Source organism: Trachymyrmex septentrionalis, unplaced genomic scaffold, assembly GCF_001594115.1.
Source record: "Trachymyrmex septentrionalis isolate Tsep2-gDNA-1 unplaced genomic scaffold, Tsep1.0 scaffold36, whole genome shotgun sequence".
Classification (NCBI taxonomy): Eukaryota; Metazoa; Arthropoda; class Insecta; order Hymenoptera; family Formicidae; genus Trachymyrmex; species Trachymyrmex septentrionalis.
The window spans coordinates 1,134,748-1,144,819 of NW_017305525.1; the positions used below are offsets into that span (position 1 = coordinate 1,134,748).

Below are 10,072 nucleotides of genomic sequence, written 5' to 3' on the forward strand. Positions count from 1 at the left end.
TCGATACACTTGTTGTAAATTATCCCCATGCTCGGTGGCTCGAGTTACCAAAGAAGCCGTGGCCGCGTTGGAGAAGTTCGAAATTGCTTCGGTGCGATTTCATCGGATGGATTCGATACGCTCGTTTCAAACCGATATCTCCGTGCCCCAATATCGAAATCTCTTTCTAATATCTTCCTTTAGATTATAAGAATATTGCGTCGACGAAATATTCCGATAAAGCATAACTTCTAAATATCATCAGCACTGCATATGCTAAAGTAACCAGAGCAGTGCGACAGTTCATACTAATTCATGCATTAACGATTTTGCAATCGGAAATCGCTGATTTAAATTCTCCTTCTCTTCTGGACTTTGCTACATTTTCTAATTAATTTTATTTTTGTGTATAGCATCGCAATTTTCCGTTACACCACATAAATACTTTTTCATACAATATAATCAAACAAATTTATTTAAAATACATCTAATATGTTTCTCAAAGTTCTATATGGGTTTACTTAGAAACTCTTTTTTTTTTTCTCTAAAATAGGACAGTCAAGCAATTTAAAATTCTGCCGTTACGAGAAAGAAGACATGTCTCTGGGCGTTCTCTCGTAATATATCTAATTTAATCGCTAATCGAAAAAATTCTACAATCGTCGCAACACAATAGTCGAAGAAATGCTGTAATAAACTCTATTCTGCTTCCGGCGAAAGGGTGACTGCTCGAACGGAACCACTACGTCTCATCGCATCTCTTTGTTCCATCTTCTCGATTTCGATTTACTTTTTCCCCTTGGATATGATTTCAGTGTTTGGATCGAAACTTTTCTTCTCGCGGATCTCTATTCCTCGTTAACACGACCGTCTCTCTCTCTCTCTCTCTCTTTTCCCCCTCCTCTCTTTTTCTTCCTCTCTCGCATTGTCTTTCTCTCCTATTTTCCCGTTGCCTCTTCTCTGACTTCTCTCGCGCTGGCATCCCGTGGCACTCAACAGGGGCCGGTCGTTTATCTAAATGGCTACTGGGTGGCCCGGCCGACCGTGTCTCGTCTCAACAAACCAAAACTAACCCAATCACACGCTTTCCAGGCTCCGGCGCGCCTGGAAGAAACGACCCCGAGGAGAGCTGATATCCTAAGCTCGGTGATTGTCGTGCCAGCAAAACTGCGTCAGAATTTCTCGGTACTACGGTCAGGCCTGCTTGCCTGCCTGCCGGTCTGCCTGCTTGGGTCGTCGTATCGCCATTGTCGTTATCATCGTCGCTTGCCGAGTGTAATGGAGGTAATCCGACCTCGTTGAGAGAATATTTAACGGTCGGTCCCCCTGCCCGCGCGCGCGCGCGCGCACACCAACGATGTCGTGCTACTTTCCCGTCGCTTCCTAGTATCATTGTTATGTAACGTTACGACGCTACTTCGGTACTGTTTCAATAGCAGAGACTAGGCAGAGCGCGGTCGTCCTCGTCTCATTGATACGCGCTCTCCGAGCGAGACCGAGCTCGCGTGAATTGTGTTTTACAGCCACCGGCGACGCGTTTATACACGGCGACTTTGCGGATTCCGTGATATTGTCGTTTAAATAGCGAGTACAGAGTTGTACCGGAGACGCTTCTAAACTGGATATACCGTCAAAAGAGATGATAGCATATTGTCGTGAAAATCATCGCATCCATTTTAGATCCTCCGAGCGTATCTAGAATTTCAGTCAGCAGGTGGCAAAGATCTATCTGACAAAATTAATATATACATATATATATATATATTAAAGTCAATCTTCGAGGATCTTCAAAAGAGTGACTGAAAAAAATTACCCTTTTTCTTTCGATTTCGGGACTGAACTGTGTGCCAAGTTTTACAATCTTATAATGAGATATTAATTACAGAGAAGTTCGAAGTTGAGGTGACAATTTTTATCACAGCTGTGGAATCGATATTCATTATCGAATTATCATAGATCTTCGAGATCCGGTATTTTAGGAAGATTGATCTAGCCGGATTTATATAAATTGTCCACTAACTGGCTAATTTAAAATAATATATTAAACTAGATACATAATAAAAGGGCTAAGAATACCAAGCTGGATGTATCTTGCTATCGATTTTTTTCAATATTAGATGTTCTCACATTCCTATAGTCTTTTGGTATATTTTTTTTTTAATTTCCATCGTAATGAAATGTAAGAATACGTAAAGTAATATTTATAATCTCATAATGCAGTTAAAAATTACCTATTACGAGCCGATGTGAATGGTGTGTGCAATTGAACTGTGTACAAGTGCGCCATTCCCGATCCAGCCGAAGGCGAAATCAATTAAACATCACACTTATTCTGGTGATTTTGTAAATGAATTTGTTTTAAATTAAAAAAAAAACGGATTTTCGCATAGACGGAACTATAATAGGTGTTTTAAGCCTTAAACCGTACAAAATTGACCAACTACAGTCGAATGTGAGGAGAACAATTGATTGTGATTCGTCCATTCCTTCTAGCTTAAGGCTTAGAAATCTATTGTAGATTCGGGGTAATACGTGACTCTCTCTCCCCTCTCCAGCTATGATAACGATTGTCACCTTAACCTGATACTTCTTTGTAATTAATATTTCATTGTAGAGTATCATTTGGCACACAAATCGGTCTAAAAATTGACGGCTCAAAAAACGAGTGAAAAAAACCACCTTTTTTAGTCGCTCTTTCTTCTTGCGTACTTTCATGCCTGTGACATCGCTATTGTGTAATAATAAACGCAGTGTAAGACTGTATCGGTAAATATGTAATTACGTATCGCAATAAAAAAAAAAAAAATGATTCTGAGAACATCTTAACTAGATTATACGAATTTGGATGTCAAGTTTATGTTGAACATATGCTATAATATTTTAAATGTCGCAATTACCGCACCCGAACGGTGCATTAGTTGACGGTGAAAACTCGCCCGCCGTTTAGACATCTCACCGATATCTCGGGAGAGCGGAAACATTCGAAAGTGCCCGCTGAGCGATTCCGCGATCTCTTCCTTTGGTGCTTCCTTCCTTCTCATCGCGCGCGAGCGCTCTATTATCTGCGCCGGAAGAGGAAACGATTTGCACGGACCACCCGGTACGTGACTCTTCTCCCTCGTCCACGCGCGATTCGCGGCATCCCGATACTGAGCGGTGTGGCGCGGCGCGACTCCCTTGTGAATTTTTTTTAATCCGCTCCGCCGGTCGCCGTGTCGCGCTGTTTTCTCCCCGGCATTGCGCCGCAGCGACGGCGGCGGCGGCAGGCAGCAGTGGCAACGTTCGGGTTCGTTTAAAATGCAAACTCGTTCGCGGTCCGCGGGGGCTTTAAAAACAGCCGCTATACACCTATCTGGATTTTCGTTTGCCGTTACCCGCCGCAAACTTGGCCCCGCCGGGGTCTTACGCGCCTCATATAGGGATTTATGGCGGCGCTGACGTGTTTCTATTCTGAACCGTCTCGTCGCGTTGAGGAACATCTCCCTCCCGATGTGTTCTTTCTTACATGATGTAAGAAAGTACTCGTACTTCGCGCGTCTTCGTGGTTTTCTTCTCGACGAATCGTTCGATTAAAAAGAGCGGATATTCAGACAACACCATGTACGTGTCCAAAAACGAGACATCAAAAAAATTTTAAAACATCTTATGTCTCGATTTAATACTTTTATTGTTGTTGTCTGAATAGACACAATCGATCGTATTATTTTATTATTATTTAATTGACATTTTCAAAATTATGAGTAAATATATATCGTGACTCATTTTTTGCTTCAAGCTGATCAAATTTTTTCATTTCCTTTTTATCTTATAATACATACATTTATAACTTTTATGTAGCTTATGGTTTTGTTAGAATCGTAAGTTGAACAATATAGATTTCAATATTAAATTATGCATCGAATATGATAACTTTCACTTGTGATAATTTCGTTATTAAAAAATAAATAAAAACTTTTCCTTGAAATTTTCTGATTAAGAAATAATTTATGCAGAACACAGATTTTCCTACAGTTGCTTCTTTATCGTTCGAGAATAAATTTGTCGTCTCATTTTTTTACCTAGGTGTCACGCATTTTTCTTCTGAAATTCTCGTTTGCTAGAGAAAAGAGATTACTTTTTCCAAGATTCTTTTTCTCTGAAAAAAACGAGCAATTCTTTCAAATTTTGTATTTATAATACGTATCACATTTATCATCTTTTTTCAATAATTGCTCTTTCTGGAAGATTTTGATCGTATCGCAGTTGATTAGCACTTCACGGTCTTGAATGTGATTTTAGTATCGCAAAAAAGATCCAGAATCAAATGGTCACATTTAGCGTTGAGCATTAGAGGTGAATGCGAATCTCCCCGATGTGTCTTTATCTCGAAAGAGACGCTGGCGAAAGTGAGTGCTCGGGCTCTCTCGGCTTTCCTGGTAATTTGACAGAGCGATGAAGCCAGTTCTACCGCTCCTTTGAGGAAGATGTTGATTCAACGGTCACTGATGCATTAGATGATCGTCTAATCATTGATGTAGATATGAGTAAAGGTGAGGGTGAGATGCGCTTAATTAGCTTGACCGTGTAACGCGAAGCGAGGGCAGCTCGGAGATAAAGGGCTAAATTTATCCCCGATAGTTCTTTGAGCCCCTTTGGTTGGGCACTTATTGTATGCGTGCACGCACTTCCGCGTTTTAATCCTCTGACGCAGTACGTACTCGGTGTCTACCGCATTTAAAAGTCCTATATATAATGATAATAAAAATCTAAAAGTATCTCTAAAAGCTACTATAAGACAATTATAATTATCGCAGAAAGTTCTTTTATATTTCTGATAATCTTATAAGAGGCTTAATAATTTCAAGATAGACATTCCTAAGATGATAGATGTCACTGACGCGTACTTTAACCCTTCGTGATCACACATCTTGAGAATTTTACGTTGGCCACATAAAATGCGAAATAACTCTAACATTTTAATTGATTGCCGTATTTACAGCTTTCGTTCTTTAAAATCACAAAAATTACTGAACGTACTTTAAACATTGTAGAATACGGAAATGCAGTGGACTTTTTAATTTTAACATATTTAAAAAAAAATCACAAAGACTGACGTCCAAGGAACAATATGCGGCCGAAGGTACAAAAAAAGATATTTTGAACTTTGGATAAATGACATAAATGATTTATAAGTTCCATTTTAAGAAAGATTTTAGAAATATTAAAGCCTTACATCTTTTTGAGGGGTCCCCTCTATTCTCAGTGAGCACGAAGGGTTAAATATATTGTATAACAGAATATAATTTCAAACAAAAGATGCGGTCAATTTAAAAGCTACTTTGTGGAACCTGTTTATATTTAGATTTGGTTTACGCGCTGCGTGATCATTTTTACGAATCATTTTTAGAAATATCATGTTACGCACATTCCGCGATAAAAAGTTCCCGTTCGACTATCTGATTGACAAACTTTTGAATAAATGTTCGGATTTATATTTATAAATGTGTATTCAATATCGATTTTCTACTAATCTACTTTTGTTCTGTATCTTTGTCGGGATAAAAATTTGAAACGATCAAATAAAACATTCACATGACGATTGAAAATTGTTTGAATTCTGAATTAAGTCCAATACTGCCGTGCTTCGAAGAGGGCAATTTGAAAGCGATAATTATTAATTCGTGAGTGAGGGTGATTTTTCCCCTCGGAAGATTACGCCGGTTTGCGAATGTGATCGGATAGGCGTCGCTATTGTTATCCCGCTTGACCACAGCCACTTAAGCCCGTGCGCTAAACTCCACGAGTTCAACTTTACCCTTCAACAGGTGTTTAGGGAAATACAATAATGTCGCGCATGCGCGTCGAACTTCTTGAGGTCGCGAAGTTCGCTGGAACAATCTGACCGCGACCATGCCCGCGGGCGATGCCGGTACTTAGGACGAGATTAATTAAGATTACGCAGAACGCGCGGCGGTTCTCAACCCTGGCCCGGACAAGGACAAATTTCGCGCGGTTAATGAGGAATTCCGTTAATGCAGGCGAGATAGGAAACGACGAAGGTTGATTAGGAGGAGGTTGCACTGCGAGATAAAATCCAGCATCTATACTTGTCTTAATCAGCCTGAGCGAAATTCTAATTCTAGCGAATGCATCTCGTCTTTTTTTTAATATAAATGTATCATTATATAGTTTTCCACAATATTGTGACAATATTTACTGATCTTATGTATGATAGAATAAGAACAAAATTATTGAAAAGGAGTTCTTCTTTGCAATCATAACTATCATTGACTAAAATACGGAAATCCATTCTTTTACGATATAGATAATGTAGGAAAACGTAGATAGCACATCATACTGGCTTGATACAATGCTTGATTCAATTTTGTTTTTGTTTTTTCCAGATTTATTAAAACTTTATACTTGCGGAGTGTACAAAAATTGTAATTATGTAATTAATAGTTTTTCCTTTAATTGGCGTAGCAAGGAAGTCTATTTTACCGATAGTAGATAATAACTTAGAAAACTGATTTACTAGTAGTCGATAAAGTAGACTTTTGAGGTCAACGTCGGTAACAGCTTGTGACCTAAACACGCTTACCGATTGGGAAACTTGAAGGGAAGTTACCTTCTAGATAATAGGTGGCGTTTGAATATAATATAGTTCTTGAAGAGATTTAAAAAATACATATATATTTATGTGAACATTTGATAAATTATCGAATCGCTTAAATTATATATTTGCATTGTCTAAAATTGTAACACGGCAAAGAACGCGAAAATATAAAATCGCGTAATCTTGCTATTTATTGCTAGTAACACAAGTAACATTTTATTGCACATTAAATTATATTCACACGTAATAATAAGTTAAATTTCTTATCATTTCGTATATTCTGTTTACAGGCGTTAAATGGTGCCGAAGGTACAGTCCCACCTGGTAGAGTTTACAAAAAAGTCGCGATTGTGGAGAATTTCTTCGATATCATCCACGCCGTTCATGTTGATCTCGAAGGACGTCCCGGGAAGCATGCTGGTCAAAAACGCACCTACAGAACGGTAAGTTGCGGCTATAATTTAAAAAATTTATATTAAAAAAATGTACACTTTGTCTTCTCGGTTTCGAAATTTAAAACGTCGCATGAAACAGTACCATTTTGTAATTAAAGACGTAAGTTGATGTCTCCAATTGTCGAGCTGCGACCGCCCATCGCTAGTAAACAATATTTCTCAGTATTGGAGTTTTTGGTATTAGACTTGCCACCAACCATCGAGTATCCGTCGATCCGCGAATCGTATTCCGAATTCGGGCGTTATCGGCAAAACGCGGTGAATTCCTGCATGGTTGCCCGCGACACGCGATATTTACCGTTCCCGAAGGAAGGCATCGAGGCGTTCAAGCGTCGAACACTCGATACCACACGTCATCTCACATGTTCCGGCGCGCATTCGCGTAAACCTCTCTCTTGGGTATCATATCTGTTCTCTCGTTCTCTCTTCCTCTCTCTCTTTCTATCTCGCACCCTCAGCACGCCGTCTCTTTCTACCCTTCATCGTCGGCCCCTGCGATCACCCTCCCACTCTTCGGCCTCCCATCCTCTCTCCTTTCTCTCTCTCTCTCTCTCTCTCTCTCTCTCTCTCTCTGCATACCGCGATCTGCTTGTGATTCAAAACCTCAGGACACTTGTTGCATTGCCTGCTTACTCACACACTCGAGCGTTTGCGCGACGGTGGAACTGTTTTACGTTCAAGTCGGCGTTAGGCGGCGGGATTCATCGGCTCCAGAGAGGACAGCCCGCGTTACGTCACGGTGCCGCGTTGCGCAACGCGATACCACTACCGCTGTGTCAAGGATGGTGGATTTCGAGTTGATGCTGTTATATCGCAAGGGCTGCAGAAATTGACCGATTCGGTACACGCAATTTACCTTTGACGAACTCGCACCTTTAATGCGCGTCCGATCGATACGTTACGTGTTACAGTTCGTAGCGCGCAATTTGCCGTTCGAAGTTAATCGGGAGTCCCCCCCCCCCCCCCCGTAATCGAGCGAGAATAACGAGCGAAACTTCCGCTAAGCGGCTCTGTTGAAAGTCGTAAAGTTGCAACTACGTTTAAGAATGATTCATCGATTTATATTTATCGTGAAATTCTTTTAAATTTCCGATTCACAGCGGGGAGCTGAAGGATAAATGGAAGAGTCTTTGTTAAGTTACCAAAAGGTAAACGATATTGTCCGTTCGACGTATAATCTGTTTGCTTAATATATAATCTGCGTTGTTTCGTTATACTTCAACTCGCGGTCTCGCGTTAATAAAGCAACGAGTCGAGAAATAGCGTCGCTGCGCTTGGCTTAGGCACCGAAACGCTACCCGTCTCCTGAAATACATGCCATGTATTAAATATTATCATCGAGAAATCATCCTTTCGCAAGTCCGAAATGTTAGTAACTGTGGACTAACAGTCGAATGAAAAATACAATACATTGTTTCGAATTTTCACCTTAGAAACATATCTTTTTCTTTTGCTTGTATTTTCTCCGAGTTCGTTGCAAGGGGGGTTTCGGATAAATCTTATCAAATTACTACCCCTTCTTCCGTGGAATCGGTGCAGTTACGCGCACACGTATATACATCAGTCTCCCGTCGGCTTTCTCGGCCTCTCACAGAGGCTTGCCATCCACCTTGATTAAGTTATGCCGCCCCCCCCACACCCCTCTCCTCCCCCTCTCCTCCTTTCACTTCCTTAGAGAGAAACGTTTCCTATTAAGAGGCGGCGAACATCCCTCCGGCTGAACACCTCCTCTCGCAGAAGACATCAAAGTTCCGTTATACTGCTCATGAATTTTCCCCAGTGGGCGTCGCGCGTAAAACGACGCCACGTGACAGCGATACTCGGAGAGCGGGAAGGGCCATTTCGCGCGCGCATTAACGTGTCGATTGACAATGGTAGTTGCGTATTATTATTGCACGAACGTGCACTTGGGTACGGCGCCTCGACCGGGTGGAATTGCTTAATTATCCGACCGAACGTCGTTTCTGCCTGAATATACTCGTACGTTGTGGCGCAACGTTTGAGAAACGGAGTACGAGGATCTGGTCGATATACCCCCATTTTGATAGTCGCTATGTTTCTGTCGCATTTTTTAACATAAAATCTGGATTAGTACTAGCAACTTATTTCTGTATTAACACATGCGATTGTCCTAAAATACGCCGCTTGAAATGATATTCCTGTAGGAAGAAGACTTTACCGATTTTGTCCCATGGAAATGATATTAGTAATATTACCTGGACATATATTTTTATAAACAATATGGGGATTCATTTCTTGTACTTATTATACATATATCGTTGTGTCTCGCTCAAACTCATTCGTCTGTTCTTATTTAACATATTGCGACGCTATTTCTTAGTAGATCGAACACCTACCGTTAGACACAATTATTGCCTTGTTTACCATTCCGAGTCTTCGCTCAGCGTTCGCATACACGTCACTTGCAGATCGATATAAATCTTTCTTTTGAAGTTTTTAATCTTACGATTAGCTCCATAAACTCAGTATTGTTTGCGCTGAATGCTGCACTATTGTTTGGTCCCTGTAAGCTGTAAAATTTTTTAGTATTATGGAAACATCTACGTTAAATGACAGCTCTACGAGTTGAAAGAAATGTAAGTTTTTAACTTTTTTTCCGATTTTAATATAAAGTCTATTGCAGCACTCCTAAATTTTGCGTCTACTTTAATCCAGTAAAAGGATTTTTTATTTCGTTCAGTAAAAATTCGGAGATTTGTATCGATCTGCAAAATCCCAACAATTTGGCCACTCCAGCATCCCCTTAAGAAGTTTTATTTTAGACTGCATATGTGAAAACACAATACTAGAAATTAAACGTATGCCTATAACGGTCGAAGCTGGATTTTTTAATGCTTAAACATAATGCAATTTTGAATTACTATGTATACTTTATATGTATTATACTTGCATATATAGCATATTTGTACTTGTTCGAACTACGCGCCAAATTGTTTTCCCGAACTATTTTAATTTTTGGTATTGATATATTTTTATCTTGTTTCAAAAACAATCCATATATATATATATATATGAATAATAA

The 10,072-nt window shown here is 40.0% G+C and overlaps 1 protein-coding gene and 1 long non-coding RNA gene across 2 annotated transcripts in view; one reads left to right on the forward strand and one right to left on the reverse strand.

The window, feature by feature from the left end:
- LOC108750353 overlaps positions 1–2,498 on the reverse strand; it is a 14,708-nt gene extending 12,210 nt beyond the window's left edge. Inside the window, exon 1 of the long non-coding RNA XR_001939426.1 lies at positions 2,377–2,498. This is a non-coding gene — a long non-coding RNA (uncharacterized LOC108750353). The remainder of the gene's footprint in view (positions 1–2,376) is intronic.
- The window catches only part of LOC108750352, a 48,143-nt gene that overhangs the window by 35,063 nt on the left and 3,008 nt on the right, over positions 1–10,072 (forward strand). Inside the window, exon 2 of the mRNA XM_018489750.1 lies at positions 6,865–7,017. Coding sequence (XP_018345252.1) covers positions 6,865–7,017 — 153 coding nt within the window. The remainder of the gene's footprint in view (positions 1–6,864; positions 7,018–10,072) is intronic.